The sequence below is a fragment of the Erythrolamprus reginae genome, chromosome 1, assembly GCF_031021105.1.
Source record: "Erythrolamprus reginae isolate rEryReg1 chromosome 1, rEryReg1.hap1, whole genome shotgun sequence".
In the NCBI taxonomy this organism is placed as follows: domain Eukaryota; kingdom Metazoa; phylum Chordata; class Lepidosauria; order Squamata; family Dipsadidae; genus Erythrolamprus; species Erythrolamprus reginae.
Window position 1 is genome coordinate 340,451,522 of NC_091950.1, and position 23,883 is coordinate 340,475,404.

General features: G+C 39.3%; 1 protein-coding gene across 3 annotated transcripts in view; it reads right to left on the minus strand.

The window, feature by feature from the left end:
* AKT3 (AKT serine/threonine kinase 3) overlaps window positions 1-23,883 on the minus strand; it is a 141,627-nt gene that overhangs the window by 106,922 nt on the left and 10,822 nt on the right. For all 3 annotated transcript variants that reach the window (XR_011557463.1, XM_070734039.1, XM_070734040.1), the window contains exon 2: window positions 15,874-16,013. Coding sequence is in view for 2 of the 3 variants with exons in the window: in XM_070734039.1 (XP_070590140.1) it covers window positions 15,874-15,919 (46 nt within the window). In the remaining variant the exon portion in view is untranslated. The remainder of the gene's footprint in view (window positions 1-15,873; window positions 16,014-23,883) is intronic.

A 23,883-nucleotide genomic window follows, 5' to 3' on the forward strand; every position in this document is an offset into this window, starting at 1 on the left:
AGGTTGTTCAATCAAGCTGACTTGGAGACTTATATTTCCTATTTAATTAAACCAAAGCAATAAGGTATTTTGATGCCCGTTTTGGATCCCTATAACACTCCTGTCCTCATTGTCAAGAAGCCTTTCAGAAAGAGGAAGTCCACTCCAATGCCATCTGGCTGAGGATCAAGTGACATCAATGCTATATCTGTCCATTTTTTCAGTTATGCCTGGAACTGGACAGTATTTCTCCTATGAGTGCCTGCTTTAAATTTACAGCTTACAGGGGAACTTACCTACTGTAAATCAGTATTTTTCAGGGCTATAGAAAGTCCCATACTGTACACATTGCACTCAATGCTGCCTAGCTATTATTTGACTTTCTGTTACTTAGAGATGACAATAATGCTTGGTCAAGTTCAGTTATCTTTGGATTACTTTGCTTCTCAAGTTCAACTCTAACAGTTTTTTATAGGTATATATTTTACTCGGACCAAGAACCATAACCAAACCTTTTGTCATATTAAGCAAGCCTATGCTTCTGTCCCTGTCTTTGGTCTCACTAATTATTCTTTACTCTTTAACATATTTTGCCATGAATATGACACCCTCTTGTGTCCTTCTACAATCCTGTGGAGACTGTCTTCACCTGGTGGTGTATTGCAGTTACAAGATGGATCCAAGCAGCTGCCTTTTCAACTTCTTCCTGTGCCATTCAAGCTGCTGATTTCTTACTGGACAAATCCTCCTATTAGAGTACCTGCGCTCATCATACTTATTCCCCATATGAGAGTAGACTTTTTCTCTCATTACTTTGGCTTGCTCTTGACTCCCACACAGCTGAGCAAATTACAAGTGGCACTCCTGAACTTTCCAAATCTTCTTACCATTCTTATTTCCTTCCTTAATCTCTGTTCTCTTTTAGCACTATCTTGTGATGAAAGTTTTTTACCAATCATAATTCAAAAATTCTTCTTTCCAAAATTCAGGAAATTCCCATTGTAAAGGCAATTTTTTAAAAAAATGTATACTGGTTATAACCCTGATAGATGTTTCTGAATATGCAATATGTATTTATTCTGAATGTTTTGAATCTGGTTCTTTTCTCACTCTGTTTCTGCTCATGTTGCAGAGTTACAAGCTCTGACTCAAACTTGCATTTTAGTCTCAGGTTCCTCTGGTAATATTTATAGTAGCAGTTTTTATTGTTTTGGTATTATACATAACTACAGCCAATTCTGGGAAAACCTCTGGTTGTCTAATTCAGGATGCTGACTTTGTTTTTGTTTTACAGTACTTGCTGCTATTCTTCTGCCCTCTGCTGTTGCTCTTGTTAAAGTAAATGTTTATTCTCGTTTGCCTAGGAATAAATGTTTCAATACAAGGTGCTTTTTAAACTACTTTTTGTTTGTTCAGAAAACGGACCCAGCCTGAAAGGATTTTGGTAGATTCTTTCTTGGCCCTCAGAGGCTCTACAGAATCAAGATGGTTCCTGGTTCTTCCCTTTTTCCTTTCTCTTCTTGTCCATTAAGCTAATAAAGTATCAAGTGGGGACCTACAAGGATTCTTTAATATTTTTATAAATAGTTTGGATAAAGTGGAAGAGAGAATATTAATCAAATCTGCAAATTTAAGCAACATTGCCCACAACCGCGAAACCTAGAAATAACATACAAAATTATCTGGATAAATTAGATAAATAATAAATGTTAAAATAGTTGTTAATTTGGACCATGAATGTATTCCCCCTCCCCCAATTATCACACTTGAAGTTGTGAATGTACTTGGACTGATTTTTAAAACATATTTATTATTATTTTTCTTGTTACTGATTTTATATTGTTTTATCATTTTATTGTTGTAAACTGCACGAGTCCTTCAGGAATGGGCGGCATACAAATATAATTAAATAAATAAATAAAATTATTCATTCATTCATTCATTTGACTTCTATGCCGCCCAATCCCGAAGGACTTAGAGCGGCTTACAACAATAATAAAAATACAATATAAATAGATACAATGCAATAAAAAAAGTCCAACAATATCTAAAACTAAAACATTTTCAGAAACTAAAACCCCATAAAAGTTGCTTTAAAAAAGGCAATCAGGGCTCTCCGCTCAAGTGTTAGGAGATCTGCTTGAACCACTGTGGTTCCTTATGGACCAAGGCTCCTTGGCTGAGGGAGATTCTGCCCTGAGGGATTCTCCAGTCTTGCCACCGACAGGTTGACCAAATCGCCAAACCATGGTCTTCTGGGGGCCAGGAGTATTATTTGGGCCCTCTCCTCCAGTACTTTCCTGATTACCCCAGCGATTAGGGGAATGAGGGGGAATGCGTATAGGAGTCATTGGGGCCATGAACTGCAGAGGCCGTTTTTTCCCTCTGCCCCTGGTGCCACATACCTGGAAAAAAACCTGGGTAGCTGACTGTTGTCGGGGGTGGCAAACAGGTCCAGGACTGGAGAGCCGAAGTGATTCATCAGTTCCTAGAACAGGGCTGGATGTAGGCACAGCTCAGACTGGTCCATGTGGTCCGACTGAGCCAGTCCACCTGTACATTGCTCACCCTTGTTTTGCCTGAATGACAGAAGGGGTCTTTCTGCCCAGAGATTCTGCTTCCTTCCTCTCTTGCCTGTGGGCCTGATGAGGACTGGATTAGAAAATCATCCAGGTAGTAATGGAGTCATATTGGATGTGCACAAAGGTAGGCAGTAAAGCTGCCAATAGCTTAGTGAATGTCCAAGGTGCCAACAAGAAGCCGAATGGCATGGTTTGTAATGTCGGCTGGCATAGAAGAACCAAAGAAAACACTGGTGGCCTGGCAAGATGAACACATGCAGGTAAGCCTCCGGCAAATCAACTGACATGAGAAAGTCTCCCTCCCGAGTACGCTCCAGAATTGTCTGGAGGGGCTGCATCTTAAAGTGCTTGTACATGAGGCATTCAGCCTCTTGTGATCTAGAATTGCTCTCCATCACCCTGAGCTTTTTGTGACTACAAATAAGATGGAATAAAATCCTTGTCCCTGTTGAATGGCCTGGATGTCCAGCAGATGTTGGATAGCTTATCCCATCAAACTTTTTTTATCTTGTCCTTTGACACTGGGCATCAGATAAAGAAATTCAGAGATGTGGAGGAAAACTGAAGAGTGAGGCCAAACCTCACTTATTCTTGACCCAAGTATCCATTTTTGTAGCCTCCCATTGTTGGGCAAAGAGGTTCAGCCGGCCTCCAATGGGGGCATTGGACTTGTGTTTAAAGGAATCGAAAAAAAGGGACGACTTCCTGAGCCTCAAAAAGGCCTCTTGCCTTGTTGTTGTCGGTTCCTAAAGCCAGACCTATCCAGTTGTCTGTTCCCGTCTGGCCAGAAATGGTCTCTGGGGTTGACTGAAATCAAACCCTGATTCTGAAAACTGAAAGGGTTGCTTCCTCGGGTAGGTTGAATGGTGACAATCTATTCACCTATATAAGGCAGGCATGGTCTTCCTCCTGCCTATGTTGTCAACTAATACAAGTTCTAGTGTGTCCCCCGAAGAGGTTGGAACCCTTAAGGGGGCGCAGAGCAGCTTCCACTTATTTTTGACGTCAGCCTGCCAGTGACATAGCCATAGTAGGCAATGAACTATCATCGAGGAAGCCCTGGCTGCAAATTTTGTTGCATTCAGTGTGGCATCTGCTGAGAATTCGGCAGTGTCCACCAATTTACATCTTGATGTGATCACACATCACCAGGAGAGATCTTTGTTTGTAACTGGCGTAGCCAGAGCAAAAAGTCCAGTTAAAAAATGAAGCTGCGGTTGAGGATTTTACTGCCCAGGAAGCCACCTGGTGTGCCCTGCACAAAGCTAGTTCTGTTCACTTATCCTCAGGCTTAAGATTGTCTATTGCATCAAAATCCATTCCTTGTTCACTTTGACTACATTAGTATCTTTCAACCTTCATTTCTTATAGCAAGCATTCTCTTACATGCATTCTTCTCATCCTTTTATTTTCACTTCAATATTTTCATCAAGCATCATTACATACAATAATCAATGTAATTCTAGATTTTCGTGATACTCTGTAAAATACCTTCTCTGTTAATATTAAACATCAACAACCTTTTTTATTTACATCCACTTTACTTCATTATCCTGGGAAAGCACTGATGGTTTCTCTTCCCACAGATATTCTACCATTCACTCCTGTTTCATTCATTTCTGCCCTTTTCATATCCTTCTCCCCTTCACAAGATTTTGGATCTCTACCCATATCATGGATGATAAAATGGCACTTAAGGCTATTAACAAGAAAATCTGAAAACACTTAAGTTCTAAAATGTATTAAATGTAATTTAAACATAATAAATACAGCCCACATATCCTAACAATAAATTGATATATCAATGTCTACAGAACTAAGAAATTATTCATCAAGTTCTATGGACTTTTGTATTTCAATCCAAAAACTAATTTTCATAAACAATTAGTAGCAAAACTATATACTGAAACTATGGAATATTTTTAAAATGTTGTGACACAATTCTGACAGAAAAGTATGTGTCATCTTGGTGTGTCATCTTCACTGAGTTAACATTGAATTAAGCATCCATTTTGGTACAGATGAATATCATTTTCTATTTGAAGTGGGCAGAGATCCAAATACATTGTTTCCTGATAGCATGCAGTGAATTAGTAAAAACTCAGTAAACAAGTACAAATTAATAATAGTATTAAATGGAAATAAAAGTTAAATTCCAACGTAATTTTAGCCTGATGTTCCATTTTATAAGTTGTTCATTTAAAAAAAATTCCTAATGTACAAGAATATTATATGCTTAATTAACTAAAATGTAGAGATAATAACAACTCTCTTTTATGATTACTGAACTAGGGAATGTCATCTCCATGGGAAAATACGGTTTTTCTTGATGTGTAGATTACGTTTATGTTTTTTTTAAGTACATTTAATTGCTGTAGTCATCTCTCCCATAATATAAATATTCCTTAGGAAACACCAGCTACGTAGACAACTGGATTGCTCTGCCTGAATAGTTCTATCAAAACAGTTGGAAAACTGTCTAAACTTTCATACACCTAAAAATCTAGAAGGACAATACTGCTTTCTATTTGTACAAAGGTGACAAGAGAAAAAACAAAAGAATACTGACTTTAATTCCCTTTTAAAATATTATTTAAATATGAAAAATTAATATATGTTGAGTTTGAATTTTGGGGTGTATCCAAACTTTTAAAAAAACATTTAAATGTTAAATATATAGATAAATTTAAGTTTAAAAAATCATATATAAATAACACTTCATTAATGATGTCAGTTTTTTCACCAAGGCATTCAAGCTTCATAATCTAAACCAAACTGTATTTTAAGGAACAATCAGTGAACTGAAAACCAACAAAATTTTCAAGAATACTGTAATTTTAGTGCTAATAAAAATACATTTACACAGGAGAACTCTACCAAAAATCATTTCTAAATGCAATGAGTAACTGTATATTTTATCTTCTTACCCATTATTCATTTTCTTCATAAAATTCTTACCCAAAGGTACTGAGTTCAGAGCAAATTCAAATTATCTGCAAAACAAGTTTCAAATGTACTACTAGCTTGGTTGAAACATAATATGTCAGCCACAATTCTCTACACCTGATTACTGCACCCTGCCTTACTTGGGTTTTGCAAAGGTAAACCCTGCCTACCAACCTTCAAGGAAGTGATAATGGGTACATGGGAAGGAATTATCCTGTCAATGCTATACACTAGATGTTAAAAAATTATTTCCTTTTAATTGGTTTAGTGACTGACTACAAATGAGATTAAATTGATACATTTCATTCTAATTTGTTCCTCAAAATGTTATAAGTAAAAGAACAAAGTGACAGAATGTACTGCTTTTACATATATAGAACGTGTCATATTATATAGTTCATTAATCACTGCTTATAGCCTTTGAAAATTCAACAGGAATAAATATTTGCTAGCATGAATATACGTGCAAAAATAGTATAGAAAATTAAAATAAAATCAAGATACTCATATAAAAAGAGTTTACAGTGGTTCGGTATACACTTGCAACTGTCAAGAATTTTGTTATATGAATATTAAAGATTTTTTAGTGTAAGAAACTATAAGTAGATTATATGACTAAATTCTGGTCATATAGGTAGAGCATCATGTTTTATTCTTAATTAAAAAATAATTTTTGCTCTATTCATTATAAAAAAAGTATTACAAGTTAAACCAGTTGAACACATTTGAGACTGGTCAAATCAACCACATAGATGAATAAAATGGAGTCTTATCCCTTCTTAAATGCCTGGAAGCTATGCTTACATAATAGGGGTTCAAAAACAATGAAAGGAAAGAGTGGTAAGCAAACAAAGTTTTAGATATACAGTATTAGAAATCCTCCAGTCTTCTCAATTTGCCATCCCCCAAATGTCAGGCTTTAAGTAGAAAAGTACAGGATTCATAAACTCACCCCATAACAAACAAATCAAGTAGATTTATTAACCCTCTTTTTGAAAAATAATTTTTCTCTTAAAAAAAAAACTTTTCATATTCAAATTACACAAAATGGTATACAAACACATGTATAATTTTATAATTCTATTACAAGCAAAGCCAATATGCGATGAAATTATGTACAATGAAATGTAATATAAACAAAGAACTTCTACTAAAACCCAGAAAAATCTATTTTTAATTTGCTGCTCAGTCATTAGAAAGGTACCCCATAACGACCATATGTTACTCAAATATGTTATCACACCTACAATTTCATCATATGTCTCCCAAGAAATTAATTAGCTCTAACTTCTTCAACTTTGACAAAATGTCTTCAATAAGTCATGTTACTAGCTGTTAACAAACATTTCAAATTTCAAAGCTTTCCCAGCTTTTATTTAACCTTTAATTATTACAATTTAGCAGTATTTAAAAAGCAGATGTTCTGTAATGTTTCAATTTCTTAAGAATGGTATTTACAGTTTTTTTAATTAAAAACATTTTAACATAGTAAAAAGTTTTCCAATAATGTTTATTGGATGTTTAGATGAAACTTGAAAAATTAGAATATTGTGCAAAATATCATTTATTTCAGTAATGCAACTTAAAAGATGAAATGTAATATATGAGAGACTCATTACATGCTAGCCAAGATAGTTCAACCCGTGATTTGTCATAATTGTGATGATTACGGGGCACAGCTCATGAAAACCCCAAATCCACCATCTCAGAAAATTAGAATATTACATGCAATCAATAAAACAAGGATTGTACATTTACTTCCGTCACTTCTGAAAAAAGGAATATGAACATTTAAATTTAAAATCACATAACTTGATTGACCCAAAGCATCATGGTTTTAATGAGGGCAGATCGTGTCAAACTAATTGACTTTTTAAACTATGTCAGAAATGTTTTGGACAAAGATGGTACTGTATATATAACCTAAATGGATTTTAGCAAAATCCACTTCACATAATGAGCTCATAAAAAAGTTGTGCAAGTTACGGCTTCACCACTGGGTGGTTAAGTAAATAGGAAGTTGGCTTGGGGATTTGGTGATTGTGTTATTGTTAATGGGGCACTGTCTGTCACAAGGCTCTGGTCCTGTTCTGTTCAGTATACTGTACTTGCAAGTGATATAACAGAAGGATTTCTAGAGAAGTGTTGTCTTTTTGTTGATGACACAAATGGGTCTAATAGAGTTAATAGTCCTAGAGGTATTCCTTACATGGAAAATGATTTGGCATTGCTGGAGAATTGGTCAAAAATGGAGACTGCGGTTTATTGTTTCTAAATATAAGTTCATGCATTTGGGGAAAAACAATCCTCTGGTAGAATATAGAGAGTACAATGTTAGGCAGAGCAACAGAAGATAAAGTTTTAGGGGTGCTCATAGCAGATGATTGCAAAATGAGTAAACTATGGGGCTAGACAGCTGTGAAGGCAAATAAAATTCTGGGATGCATCAACAGAAGGATCACCAGCAGGAAAAGGGAGCTTCTAATCCTGCTATGTAGGGCTTTAACAAGACCCCATTTGGAAAATTGTATCCCGTTCTGAAGGCGTCACTTTAAAAAAAGATATTGAAAAGATTGAATGAGTCCAGAGACAACAAAAATGGTACAATGTCTAAGGGGCAGAAGCGGAACATGTAAATCCTGGAAGACAGATGGAAAGAGCAGACACGACTGAAACATTTAAATAAAGGTGTAAATAAGGTACTAAAAGGCAGAATTTTCAACATTAAGTAAAACTCAAAAACACAGTGGCATAAACTCAAACTGACAGGAGGAAAGTTCAAAAGAAATGTTAGAAAGTATTACTTTGCAGAAAGTATAGCATTAGCTTGGAAGCAACTTCCAGTGGAAGTAGCAAGTCAATCATCAGTAACTGAGTTTAGATATGCTTGGGATAAATACATGTCCCTCATCCAATTTTTAAAAAATGAAATAAAAATAATTAAAATTAAGTAATTAAAAAGAAAAAAACAACCATCAAAAATAAAGTGGTGGACTTGATGGATCATTAGATCTTCTGCCATCAATTTTCTATTTCTATTTTGCAAATTGTATTCAGTTAAAAATGTTTCATTCTGGGGCAAAGTGCTCAAATAGAATAGCGGCCATGTAGCTTCAGGTGTTGGAGAACACTAATGATGTGGACTTCTTGAACCCAATCAAACCTTATAGCTTTTTCCACTCTTCATTTCAGTCAATAGATGCCCACAAAGGTATTCCTCAATTCTGAGCAAAGGTGGAAGTTATATGTCACCAAATCTAGACTGTAAGAAGACGAAGACAGATCCATCTATCTCTTCAATGATTTGTGGAGGCCTATCACCATGTCATAGAAAGCCTTCTTTTTTATGCTTCTGAACTCTGCTTAATCATTGTTTCAAGTTTTGGGTATGGCAGTTCTGTTGAGTATTGCAATTGAATATCACAATCTGAGCTGACACTGGTGCCAGGTTCAAGAAAATCCATGCGAATAATACCATCTGTGTCTGAAAGTAACTGTAGACCATAAATTTTCCTGTCAAACCCTGGGTTTTCTTTTTCTTTTCTTTCTTTCCTTTTTTTCTTTTTGCATGTAAAACATTGTGATGATGTTCCATGGACTGACACTTCAATTCTGGGTCATGATGAGCCCATATTTTGTTGGCTGTCACAATGCTATAAAGAAATTCCTCACTTTCTTTGTCAAGTGTGACAATTGCTGGCAAGTATCAACTCTTGAAACTCTCAGCATGTGAGGAATCCATGTTAAACAAATCTTATAAAATTGAAGAATATCAATAATATGACCCATATATTCCTGTGAAATGCCAAGCTTGACAACAATTTCCCTTTGAGTGATCTGTTGACTATTCTTAATTCAGTTCATCAAACTTTCTCACGTGAAACTTGTTGATTGTTGTTATAGCTCAGATTCATTCTTTTTCTTTCTATAATTTGCTGAAATTATTTTGTAATATATCTTTATTACTTCCTTCAAGTGGAGTCTTAGATACTTCACTGAATCTTTTGCTGTCTTACAAACAGTGGGTCTTTTATAAAGTCTTCAGAGGTTAAATGCCTTGTTATTATCTTAGCTTTCTTTTCATTAATATTTTTTTTCTGAAAAGGCAGCCAAAGTCTTTGATTATTTATCTCAACAGTCATATGGAGCTTTGGTTGCATAATTAATATTATGTTAATATTATATTGTCTGCATAGTATTTTATTATTATATTCCAATTTTAATATTACAGTAATTTGTTTATTTTTTGGGATCTTGCTTGTTGTGACTTCCAAAGAGATTACAAATAGTAAAGGAAAAAGTTTGTGTCTTTCATACTGAGAAGTTTGTAGAGTGTTCCATTCATTGTACTTTTTGCTGTTTGTCATTGATATATGCTTTCTGGGATCCTTTTTCGGGATTCATTTTGCCTAGAACCTCCAACAGAAATATCTATTCACAGATCTCAAAGCTTTTTCCTCAGCTAAAATATTACAGCTCCCTTATTCATAACATTGATATACTTTGTGCATTTGTAAGTACAGTACAGTGATCCCCCGTTTATTGCATCCCCGACCATTGCGAACAGGGTACTTCGCGATTTTTCAACCCGGAAGTCAAAATACCATCTACGAATGCGTGCCCTTTTTTTTTTCTATGGGCACGCATGCGTAGATGGCAACCGGGAGATCAGCTGCTGGGCGGCTTCCCTGTGTCTTCCCCTCTTGCTGGCATCAGCGAGGAGTTTCCCCACCGCCCACGCAAACTCCTCGCTGTCGCTCGCCCGCCCTTCGCCTGCCCACGCCATTCGCTCCCCCTCTTGCTGGCGGGAGGGCGAGAAGCCCTCCCCAGCACCCGCTCGCCCGCCCTTCGCCGCTCGCCCGCCCTTCGCCCTGGCGGAGAAATTCCAGCCCCCACCTGGTCCCGCCCGATCCTCCTCCCTGAGGCAGCTCGCCCTCCCATGGCCGCTTCCTCCACCCTCCATCGCAAGCCCTCGCCACCGCAGCCAACGCGCGCTGCGATCTTCAAGCCCGGCTCCTTTCGGCCCAGCATCCCGGGCCAAGCAGCAGCCTTCCGTGACTGAGCCTGGCTGGCCCGGAAGATCGTAGCGCGCGTTGGCTGCAGCGGTGGCGACATTGCTGCCGGCTTGGCTTTGCTCGCTCGCCGCTGAGGAGCCAAAGATTGGGGGGCGGCGCGGCGAGCGAAGCCAAGCCGGCAGCAATGTCGCCACCGCTGCAGCCAACGCGCGCTACGATCTTCCGGGCCAGCCAGGCTCAGTCACGGAAGGCAGTCGCTTGGCCCGGGATGCTGGGCCGAGAGGAGCCGGGCTTGATCCGCTGAGCCTGGCTGGCCCGGAAGATCGTAGCGCGCGTTGGCTGCAGCGGTGGCGACATTGCTGCCGGCTTGGCTTCGCTCGCTCGCCGCTGAGGAGCCGAAGATTGGGGGGCGGCGCGGCGAGCGAAGCCAAGCCGGCAGCAATGTCGCCACCGCTGCAGCCAACGCGCGCTACGATCTTCCGGGCCAGCCAGGCTCAGTCACGGAAGGCAGTCGCTTGGCCCGGGATGCTGGGCCGAGAGGAGCCGGGCTTGATCCGCTGAGCCTGGCTGGCCCGGAAGATCGTAGCGCGCGTTGGCTGCAGCGGTGGTGACATTGCTGCCGGCTTGGCTTCGCTCGCTCGCCGCTGAGGAGCCGAAGATTGGGGGGCGGCGCGGCGAGCGAAGCCAAGCCGGCAGCAATGTCGCCACCGCTGCAGCCAACGCGCGCTACGATCTTCCGGGCCAGCCAGGCTCAGTCACGGAAGGCAGTCGCTTGGCCCGGGATGCTGGGCCGAGAGGAGCCGGGCTTGATCCGCTGAGCCTGGCTGGCCCGGAAGATCGTAGCGCGCGTTGGCTGCAGCGGTGGCGACATTGCTGCCGGCTTGGCTTCGCTCGCTCGCCGCTGAGGAGCCGAAGATTGGGGGCGGGGCGGCGAGCGAAGCCAAGCCGGCAGCAATGTCGCCACCGCTGCAGCCAACGCACGCTACGATCTTCCGGGCCAGCCAGGCTCAGCGGATCAAGCCCGGCTCCTCTCGGCCCAGCATCCCGGGCCAAGCGACTGTCTTCCGTGACTGAGCCGGCTTGGCTTCGCTCGCTCGCTCGCCGCTGAGGAGCCGAAGATTGGGGGCGGCGCGGCTCTTTTAAAACATCGCCGCCGACATAGGGGGCTTGCTAGCACCCCCCCAAACCCGGGTTGGGGGTTCGGGGGGGTGCTAGCGAGCCCCCCATGTCGACAGCGATGTTTTAAAATAGCTGCGCCGCCCCCCAATCTTCGGCTCCTCGCTAGCGCTGCGGAAGTTTAAAACACCATCTGCACATGCGCAGATGGTGTTTTTACTTCCGCAGCGCTACTTCGCGAAAACCCGCTCGTTGCGGGGAGTCCTGGAACGGAACCCTCGCAACGAGCGGGGGATCACTGTAATTCCACTGTTCTCTATCAATGTCATCTTTAGAATATAACATTTCTGGTAGGTGCTTACTATTTGGGAATGAACTTCCTTTTACATAGCTCCACATTTTTGACTAATTCTTCAGCAATGCCAAATCATTTTCTATGTAAGGAATACCTCCAGGACTATCAACTCTATTAGACCCATTTGTATAATCAACAAAAAGACAACACTAGAAATCTTCTGGTGTATCCCTTACAAGTATATTGAACAGAACAGGATCTGGGCCTCATGATAGTACCCCATTAATGATCACAAAATCACCACATCCTTGAGTGAACTTCCTATCCATTTAACCACCCAGTGGTGAAGCCCTAACCTGAACAACTTTTTATGAGCTCATTATGTGAAGTGGATTTTACTAAAATCCAGTTAGGTTACATATAGTATTATTATTATTATTGTTGTTGTTGTTGTTGTTATTTATTAGATTTGTATGCTGCCTCTCTCCGAAAACTCGGAGCGGCTCACAAGACTCGGAGAGGCTCATACAGTATCATCTTTGTCCAAAAAATTTCTGACATAGTTTAAAAAAGTCAATTAGTTTGACGTGGAAATGCGAGGCGTGGCTCAAAATAGAATCTCGCAGCTGTTACCAGCCAGAGGTTTCAGTGCAGAAGTAGGAGCAGTACTCTTGGAACCGCAAGGCGCAAATTGGAAGGCCTCGTGACCGTAGTCAGCGAGGCACGGTTTGGAAGAAAAACTCACAGCAGTAACCAATTGGAGGCTGGAGCAACAGAAGATTAAGGAGCAGGTGGGACGCACTCGAAAATTCCCACCTCACACCTGTAACCAGCCAGAAGCTAAGGCAGCAAGGAGCGGTGGAGCAATGTTAAGGCCCACCTGAAGGAGTCAATTTGCCACTAACAAAAAGATGGTGGAGAGCACTCTTTGAGGAGGCCAAGGGCCCTACCTCACAGTGACAGACAGGGCTGAGAAAAGATTTTTTTGAAGTTCACTCACAAATCCTAAGGAACAGTCCTGACAAAGGAACCAGCAGTTAGAATGAGGTGTGTTCGCCATGTCCTATTATGCTGAGGACCAAGTCAGAACTGGCAGTCCAGTGGGCGGATCTTGGTTTTAAATAATAGACTCAGTACTTGAAGTTGATGGGCGAGAACACCCCATCCATCCTGATTGCTGGCTCCTCCCACGATGGAGAAAGCTTTAAATCTCAAACTGAATTCCTTCTGAGTTCGCAGCCACACTGTTCATTTTTCTCTCTAATTCTCCACTTACTTTTAAAAACTTTTTAAAAATTTATATCTCCAGATATTTGTTTGACAGAATTTTCCACCTTTTATCTCATCAAGCCTTCTATTTGTGGGTTTTTTTCAAAGAATGAATAGGGTTTCTAGTGACTGGGTCAATTTCGATCCCAATTCATCAAATACTATGTGTAGTAAGTTTAAAGAAACTGCTTTATCCCTTTATCTTCCTTCTCTGACAATTGTTCTAAGGAACCTCTTCTATACTCTATTCTTCCTGCCTTATAAATCATTATTTGAAACCAAACTGTAAAGCAAAAGATAATCACAAACTTTCTTTAGTTTTTAAAATTGTAATTGCAGGCAAGCACATCTGTGTTTCTATGGTTACAATCATTTTCAATCTACTCAGGTTACTTTAATTTTTTATTTTATGAATCAACTTGATTATCAACAATGTTTAATATATAGCAAATATGTTCCCATGGAAACTTTGAGTGTTAATTCAGTTAGGATTTTGGCAATGTAGTTTCATTAATGAAAATAATATTTTTATAAAGAAAAGTTCCCCTTCATCAGTTTTTAACTTTCTTGTCATTCCTTGTTGAACTTTTCATTCAACTCATGGGAAACAGCCATCTGGAGAACAGAGGTGTCGATTTCATGCTTCCCCATGTATCTGGAGTAAATTCAACACGCAGCACTGGCTACTGGGTGTAGATTTCAGCTGTGATGCTGTGTCCATTTCTCCCAAAACAAACTACTTTATTTTTTTTATTATAAGATGCCCTGCTTTAGTACTTTTTAGGCTGAATACAGGCCCAGATTTGTGCTCCCGAACCCTCCGTGTGTCACTTTTTTGCCCTGCCCAACTCCCAGCAGCACTCTGCAGGCCAAAAATGGACACACTTTTGCAAAAATGGGATCCACGGATAATTCAGGAGGCCCAAAATGGGCCTGTTTTTGGCTTTCAAAGTGCTTCGGGGGTGAAAATGCGACACACGGAAGCCAAAAACTATTTTTTTTCTTGATGGTCTGATGCATCTTATGGTCTGAAAAATACAGTAAATAGCCCTTAGTCCTCAGTTATTTTGCATTCTCCTCATGAAAACATTTAATATATCTTCTTTTGGAGTTCTTCTATTTCCATTAATTGTTGTTTAACTCTATTTAGTTCTCTCAATACCTGTTTTAGATTACTTTTGTAAAATTTTCTTTCTTTTTTCCCCTTCCAATTGTGATTTTCATCTACTACATTGATGCAAATATTATTAAGAATTCCTTTCATATCAGTTTTACATATCTCCAATATTGTTGTGGCTGTTTCCCATGAGTTGAGTGAAAAGTTCAACAAGGAATGACAAGAAAGTTAAAAACTGATGGAGAACTTTTCTTTATAAAAATATTATTTTCATTAATGAAACTACATTGCCAAACATATCTCTGATATTCCTGATGTTGTATTTACATATGTTAAAGAAACATTTTGGTTTTTTATATTTCTGGAATATGACTTCTTTTTAAACTGTTATTCATCCTCTATTTGGAAAGCAAATTTTCTTCTCAAAATTGGATTTGGTCCATATGTCATTGAGAGAATTTCCAGTTCCTTAAATGATGTGACAGCCTTAGAAACCCAGCAGATATCAATTATTGAATAGCTACTATGTCTTACAGAAAAGAACATATATCCCCTTCCTTCAGGTTTTGTAGTCTCTCATCAAAGCAAAAGTGTCCATGTGTTGAAAAACCTTTATGGGAGTTTTCCTCCATTTTTCTCTTTGAGAAGTGAATTTATCTAAATTCGGATATAGCATTTCATTCATCTATTCCCCATCTGCAATTTCTATTAGAATTTTTCATAGAATCTTTCATTAGCCTTATTTGGGGCACAGATGAATACCAGATTTAAACTTTTATTTCTTTTCTTAATTCAAGAATTAAAATTCATCCTTTTTAATCTTTTAATTTCTGTAATGTCTGCTAAGAGGGTGATTTAAGATAAATTTGAATCTGGAAATTCTCCACCTACTTTTATGTATTACGTAATTATAATATATAGCTATAGTATAATTATTTTTCTTTGTCACTATTATTAAAAATCACTTTAAAAACTAGACCAAAAGCATCATTGGTTAACTTTAAAAGAAATAGATTAATAGGAATTAACATTTTGTTCTAACATAACTCTTCATACTATTCTGTTTTTATCAAGATACATGCATTACATAACTAACATTAAACCTACATATTATATGCCACTCTAGCCTATAGTTTATTTCTTGCAGTCAAATGTCTAGTTGGGAGCCATAGAAATTGATAATAAACAAGATACTATTTAATCAAGGGATAAATAAATAACATTTACAATAATTATAAAATGTATATTATGGATTCTTCTCCAGTCTTTACAAACATTTTCTCCTATATTCTAATTTATTGAAATTTTGAAATTGTTGGTTCATAATTTTTAGATCACTTACATCAGCAGCAGAATACCAATACTGGTCTACATATTAATGGGCTTATCAAAATGATTTCTAAATAATTAGTTACAGACTATTTATATTAACACACAGCAAGATATAACAATAAAGAACCTAAGGTATAATATATAAAATACTACCTCATATGTAGTGTGAAAATAATTGACACCTAAATGTTTTCTATGATATATATTTCAATTAATACTTACCTCTTTTTTGAACCCAGCCTTCTTTCACAATTGTAACATCGCTCATGATGGCTCTACTGAGCCTTCAGATTAAAGAGTATTTTGCAGTATTACTTTTAGAGTTCCTTTATTCTTCTGACTTTCCAATATTTTAAAGCAGCCTGAAAGTGTAAATAAACAAAAATTAACTCTTCTGATGTTCCAGTGCTTAGTACTCAACCTATTTATTTATCACACTTATGCAGCTGCCAATCTCACTAAAAATGATTCTGGACAGCATGCAGCAATCAAATTAAATCATAGATACATAAGGCAATCATAAAAATATTAAAAAATCATTGGAAAAGAAAATATTATAAAAACTTATTATGTTTTTATATTATGCAAACCCCCCAGAATGAACAAAATATCAATCATAGTGAAGTTGTCTCAAAAGGTTTTCAGCTTACTGAGACCCCCAAGCTTGATAACATGTCTTTTTTTTGTAAATTGTTTTATTTTTTTCTGTACGATTTCCATACACACACACATACACACACACACACCTTAAAATGCATCAGTAACATATACAATTATACATTTTTATCCAATCAGCCATAAATCATTATCTTATTTTACACCTGCCCACCAGTCTGTTTTTCTTCATTTCTTTACACTCCCTACCCTGTTTCCATCTCCTACCTTCTCCCTCCTTCTCCCTCCTTTCCTACCTCCCTCCACTCCTTCTCTCCTCCCCTTCACCTTTCTACTTCCTCTTTTTGCCTCTTAACCATTCCTTGAGTGATTCTTATCCTAATTCATTTCTTAACAGACTGATAACATATTTCCATACATTTTTAAACCATCGGCATCTCTTCTAAGATTATTATTTTTATATCATGTCTATACATGTAACTCTTTATTCTAGGTGTATGTTTTTAATCCAGTGCTGTCTCTCTAAGCCTAATTTTGTCTCCTGAACCTACCATCATTTAATTTTCAAATTGTTTTTTCCCAAATGAGCAGCTATGGCTTACCTACCAAAAAGATGTATTGTGTCTTGTGCCTCTTAATTTTGTTGCTCCCTCTCCTTGATTAATATCTTTACTCATCGTTCATTGTTAGACTCGGGGCAGCCCACAAAAATAACAAAGACAATGTAAGAACAAATCTAATAATTTAAAAAACACTAAAAAACCCATTATTAAAAGCAAGCATACACACAAACATACCATGTATAAACTGTATAGGCCTGGGGGAGATGTCTCAGTTCCCCCATGCCTGACAGCAAAGATGGGTCTTAAGAGCTTTACGAAAGGCAAGGAGGGTGGGGGCAGTTCTGATCTCTGGGGGGAGCTGGTTCCAGAGGGTTGGGGCCGCCACAGAGAAGGCTCTTCTCCTGGGTCCCGCCAAATGACATTGTTTAGTCGACGGGACCCGGAGAAGGCCAACCCTGTGGGACCTAACCGGTCGCTGGTATTCGTGCGGCAGAAGGCAGGAGATTTTCGGGTCCGATGCCATGAAGGGCTTTATAGGTCATAACCAGCACTTTGAATTGTGACCAGAAATTGATCGGCAACCAATGCAGACTGCGGAGTGTTGGTGTAACATGGGCATACCTGGGGAAGCCCATGATTGCTCTCACAGCTGCATTCTGCACGATCTGAAGTTTCCGAACACTTTTCAAAGGTAGCCCCATGTAGAGAGTATTACAGTAGTCGAACCTCGAGGTGATGAGGGCATGAGTGACTGTGAGCAGTGAGTCCCGGTCCAGATAGGGCCGCAACTGGTGCACCAGGCGAACCTGGGCAAACGCCCCCCTCGCCACAGCTGAAAGATGTTTCTCTAATGTGAGCTGTGGATCGAGGAGGATGCCCAAGTTGCGGACCCTCTCTGAGGGGGTCAATAATTCCAACAGGGTTATGGACGGACAGATGGAATTGTCCCTGGGAGGCAGAACCCACAGCCACTCCGTCTTATCCGGGTTGAGTTTGAGTCTGTTGACACCCATCCAGACCCCAACAGCCTCCAGGCACCGGCACATCACTTCCACTGCTTCGTTGACTGGACATAGGGTGGAGATGTATAACTGGGTATCATCTGCATACTGATGATACCTCACCCCATGCCCCTGGATGATCTCACCCAGCAGTTTCATGTAGATATTGAATAGCAGGGGTGAGAGGACCGACCCCTGAGGCACCCCACAAGGGAATAACCTCAAGGTCGACCTCTGACCCCCCACTAACACCGACTGCGACCGACCGGAAAGGTAGGAGGAGAACCACTGGAGAACAGTGCCTCCCACTCCCAACCCCTCCAGCCGGCGCAGAAGGATACCATGGTCGATGGTATCGAAAGCCACTGAGAGGTCAAGAAGCACCAGGACAGAGGACAAGCCCCTGTCCCAGGCCCGCCAGAGATCATCCATCAACACAACCAAAGCATTTTCCGTGCTGTAGCCGGGCCGGAATCCAGACTGCTGGGGACCTAGATAATCGGCTTCTTCCAAGGACCGCTGGAGTTGGAGCGCCACCACCTTCTTGACAACCTTCCCCATAAAGGGAAGGTTGGAGACTGGATGGTAGTTATTAAGCACAGCTGGGTTGTTTTAGTTCTATCATTTGTAAATGCCCTAAATTCCTAATTTGCTTTTCTCTTTCATATCTCTTCAACTTTTTTACTCATTTTTTTTTTCTATTTAACTCATTCTCTATATTTGAACAAATTTATTTATTTGGTTGGTTGGTTGGTTGGTTGGTTGGTTGGTTGGTTGGTTGGTTGATAGGCCACCCTTCTCTTCGCAGACTGGAGCGGTTTACCAAAGTAAAAAAATAGAATACAATTAAAACATTAGAAAAAAATAAATAAAACCCAATGTAAAAAACAATCATCCCTCATTCATACTAATGGCCAGAGCGGAACTATCGCTCACAGTCCCCAGGCCTACTGGCATAAGTGTGTTTTTAATGCCTTTTGGAAGGCGAGGAGAAATACAATCCTTATCATTACTCTTCCATCCATTAAGTTGTCCGCAATGAAAAATCCAACATATTAATTGTATAATTTTATATAAAGACTTATAATAGTATTAATTATTTATTTTAAAATCCCATATCAATTCTATAGCATCAAGAATCATGTAAATCCTTTCAGTGTTACCTCATGGTTATAAATTATGCAAATCTTATATCAAATAAGTCTTACATGGAGGATAATTATTCAAATTATTTGTTTTTTCAACAGATGACCCAATTCCATTCATTCTTATATCTTTGCCAGTACAAATATTTAATTCAATTAATTCTAAATTAAAATTAATGAAATCAATCTTATACTAATCTAATATAAAACTGTTAACCTATTAAAATGCCTTGTAATTAAATAATCATATTGATTATTTAATCAAAATGTATAAACAATTAGTATTATTATCATGATTAAATATAATATGGCAATTCCAAAATAAAAGAAATGTCTATGGCTTTCCGCCATCAACCATCCATTTTCTTTTGATCTTTCAACTGTTCCATTCTTGTAAATATGTCCCTTCCACCCACATTTTCTAAGCTTCTTCTTTTTCTTTCTTTTGCTTTTGTACCAACAACTTATTTTTTCCCAAACTCTTTTTCTCCCTTTTAAATATAGTGGTACCTCTACTTACGAACTAAATTCGTTCCATGACCAGGTTCTTAAGTAGAAAAGTTTGTAAGAAGAAGCGATTTTTCCCATAGGAGTCAATGTAAAAGCAAATAATGTGTGCAACTGGGAAACCACAGGGAGGGTGAAGGCCTTGTTTCCTCTCAGGAGATTCCTAGAGAGGCCCCATGGAGGCTTCTCCCCGCCTTTTCCGGTTACAGTTTCGGAGGCTCGGGTCTGTAAGTGGAAAATGGTTTTGAGAAGAGGCAAAAAAATCTTGAATGCCCAGTTCTTAACTAGAAAACTTTGTAAGTAGAAGTGTTCTTAGGTAGAGGTACCACTGTATATTATTTGTATAGGTCTACTTTCAGTTCCTTTTAATCTCTTTCCATCTCCCTTCTCTTTTTTTAATTGTTTTCCCCGATACCAATATTCTTGCTTTTTTTTGTCACTTTAAATCCCAGTGTAATCATTATAAATCCCAATATAGTTACATATATTGTCCTTTGTTTTCCATGTCTTTTTCCTTTCTGTCGCTGTTGATCCCAGCAGCACAAGAATGGGCGCTTCGGGTGGCAACAGATGTCCGGAGGCGGGGAGTCCCAGCGGCACTTATGAACTTTTCTATTTACAAACTTGGTCACGGAACGAATTAAGTTCATAAGTAGAGGTACCACGGTACTTCCTTTTAAGTAGCAAATGCTGTTGTCAATTCCCACTGTGCTAGGGCAGCTCTCTTAAACAAATAAGTCTCTATATTTTTAAATCCACTCAATACTTTAGTGTTCTGCCGGACTTCTCGACACGAGACCCCAATTAAGTTCAAAAGTAGAAATTCAGACACACACACTGGTAAAGTCAATAACACTCTTTTATCAAAAGGAAAATACGAGCTAAACACACTTTTAGTCAGTCAAAGTGCGCTCCTTGGAAGCAACAGCCTTGAATGCTGTGAAGAACAATAAACAAACACAAAGCAGATAAAAGGCAGCTGTAAAGACATCACAGCCACCCACCTTCAAGAGTTCTCAAGTCACAAACTTAACTATGATTTAGTTCAAAAGTCCTGGAAACAGTTCAAAGAGTCCTTGTAGAATCCTGAGGCAAAGCACACTTCTCTCTTTCACCGAACTGATAAACTTCGACGCCCAGATGCAAGAACGCTGGCTATCTAACAGCAGCCCCATTAGCCTAATTACCACCCAGCCACAGGTGATCTCCCTTATTTCTTATAGTATTTACGCAGTTGCTCTTTCCTTGTCATTGCCCTGCGTCTCCCCTTCCGAATCCAATGATGATAATGATGATGAATCACTCATGGGGCGACTGTCTAATGGGCTGCCTGTAATTACCTCCTCTGTGGATCCAATCTCTATAATTTCACAATGTTTATAGTCTTTTTAAGTTCCAATGTTATCCAGTTCACCAGTTTCACAACTGTTCCATTTATATCCCAAGTTCATATAATAATAATAACAACAATAACAACAGTAATAACAACAATTATATTATTATTATTATTATTATTATTATTATTATTAATTAGATTTGTTTGCCGCCCCTCTCCGAAGACTTGGGGCGGCTCAAAACAAATCCAAAATTTAAAAATACGGTTTAAAACCCTTATAATAAAATAATCACACAATCCAATCAAACTATATACCAACCTTGACAATTGGGGGGGGTGTTAATTTCCCCATGCCTGATGGCAGAGATGAGTTTTTAATAACATGAAAAGCGAGGAGGGTGGGGGCAATCCTAATCTCTAGGGGGAGTTGGTTCCAGAGGGCCGGGGCCACCACAGAGAAGGCTCTTCCCCTGGGTCCCGCCAGATGACATTGTTTACTCGACAGGACCTGGAGAAGGCCAACTCTGTGGGACCTAATCAGCCGCTGGGATTCGTGTGGCAGAAGGCGGTCTCAGAGATATTCTGGTCCGATGCCATGTAGGGCTTTATAGGTCATAACCTATAAAGTCTCTTTATGTTGAAGTTCAAACCAATCCAGAATATGCCTTTAGCCACAATAAAAAATTATACACTGCTTTTAAGTTTTCCCAAACTCTGAGATAACTCTTTCTAATCAAGGTTAATCTCAGTTGTCAACGTACAAGTATGCCTGTTTCTACAGTCTCTTGTAGTATTTCTTCTAACCAGAAGAGGGCGTGGTCTATTTCCAATATTACAAATCTGCTTTTTTCTTACAAAAAGTTTTTTCTATATTTAAAATCCATTTAGTAATTATAAAATGTACTTTTCAAATTTTTATTTTTCCAGTCACTTTAATCTCCACCAAGTCTGTTATAAAAATGTTCTCAAAACTGGACTTTAAACCTAGTTCCTTTTAGTTTTGTTTCTCTATGATCTTTCCACTTGCTAGATGGCTGCCTCCTCCATTTTGGAATTATTTTGTTCCCCTTTAAATCCTTAATTTTCTTCTTTTAAATCATTATTTTAGTCAAACACTCACCAGCTTCTGTACTTCTCCCCCTCTCTCCAGCACTAGCACTTCAATCTTGTTTCCCAGGTGAATACATGCCAGTTGCTAAATGACTGAACTTTGAACACATGATTTTGGGATGCTGTGATGCCTGTAGACATGTACTGTAGTTATTTTGTGAGGACTGGGTATAAGTCACATTTTTCAGCACCACTGTAACTTCAAACAGTCACTAAACAAATGCTCACCAATATCTATCACAGCAATGTTGAAATATTAATAGAGGCAACTTGTTAAAAGTATACTTATTAGGAACCATAGTTTATTGATGAAATGGGTGACAAAACTAATGATTTTTATTTTGGGCAGCCAAATTTTATTCACACCATGCTGTCCTGATGCTATTTTGTTGTTGTGTTGTTGTTGTTGTTGTTGTTGCTATGTGTTAAGTGACACATAAGCTTAAGCTTCAGTTTAAAATATTTGTTCCCTGAATCCCAGGGTCAGCATTGCTGAGCCAGACTCATGAGTGCTGCCCTGTACTTGGTCTGTCTTTCGGAGCTTAAGTGTCTTAAAGATCTGTCCTTCTCAAGACCTAGGGTCACCGCTGCGGAGCTATGCTTGTGGATGCTGCCCTATCAGTGCTGCAGTCCAGCAGCCTGTTAGCCATTATGCGGCCTCAGCGGAGTTGGAATGAAAGCTCTTCACGCTAGAAACTCCATTGCGGCTCCACCAATCTCGACCCGGAACGAGCAATAATTTCCTTCTGCCATGCGGAAACAGGGTGGCTGTCAAACAGTTCCGGCAGCTGCAACGGCTGCAAGATCTGGCAGTCAATGGCTTTTTGCCGCCTCACAGTTTCTCGTTCCGCTGCCTTAGAGGCCTTCTTAGAGGATCTGCACTACTCTAAGAGCTTTGCTGCAGTTCTTTTGTCCACAGGCCTCTGTCCAGGGGTACCTACCAAACCCCCAACTTTGTGGACAAAGAGAGATAGGTCTTGTGCTGAAACGGCAGTGTCTGTGCCACACCTGAATCGGGCTCCACTGCTTAAAAGTGAAGTTAAGCTTCTCTTAAAATCTCAACCTCCTGTAAAACTGCCTGAAACCACACCATTGAAATTATACTATTTTTGCACTAAATTTCAACAGATTAATTTGAACTATTTTTTTAAAGATTTCAGATGAGAAATAGGGAACAATTTTTCTTCATGAAACTAGCCCTCTTCCAGCCAAGCACAAGCACCAAAAAAATGCTTTGCTCTTATAATGATCATTTGGTCACTAGAAATCTTGCTGAGAACTCGTCAAGTTGCTTACTTTTCAAAGCTTGCTTGTCACTCAGTTAACTGAAGAAACTAAACTCTCCATTCAGAAATGCAAGAAAGTATTTATTCATTAGTCTGACTAATATGAAAACCTCTTATGATGCCCAAAAGGTGGTGCTAAATTATGTTATCTGTATGCTGATGAGTTACATCAGTTGTGAAATGATTCCCCCAAAGCTGTATATTATTGCTCAGTAAAGACTTTTTGAAACAATCTTTTTTTACTCTCCAAAACAACATACAGTTGTACCTCTACTTAATAACTTAATTTGTTCGACCAGGTTCTTAAGTAGAAACGTTCTTAAGTAGAAGCAAATTTTCCCATAGGAATCAATGTAAAAGCAAATAATGCATACAAACCCATTAGGAAAGAAATAAAAACTTCAGAATTTGGGTGGGAGGAGGAGGAGGAAGAAGAGGAGAGTCGCTGTGGAAGGAAGAAGGTGAGGTGACGGGAATAAAAAAAATCCAAAACTTTAAGGCTTAACAAAAAAAAAGAGGGATTCTGAGGTGGCAAGGAGGAGCACGAGCCTCCAATACACCCAGCGTGAGGCTGCCTCCCATACACTGCCTGCTGCTGCTGCTATCTGCTGCCTCTTCCTTCCCATGCAGAAGAGCTCCCCTCTCTTCTTTCTCACTCGCTTTGTAGCC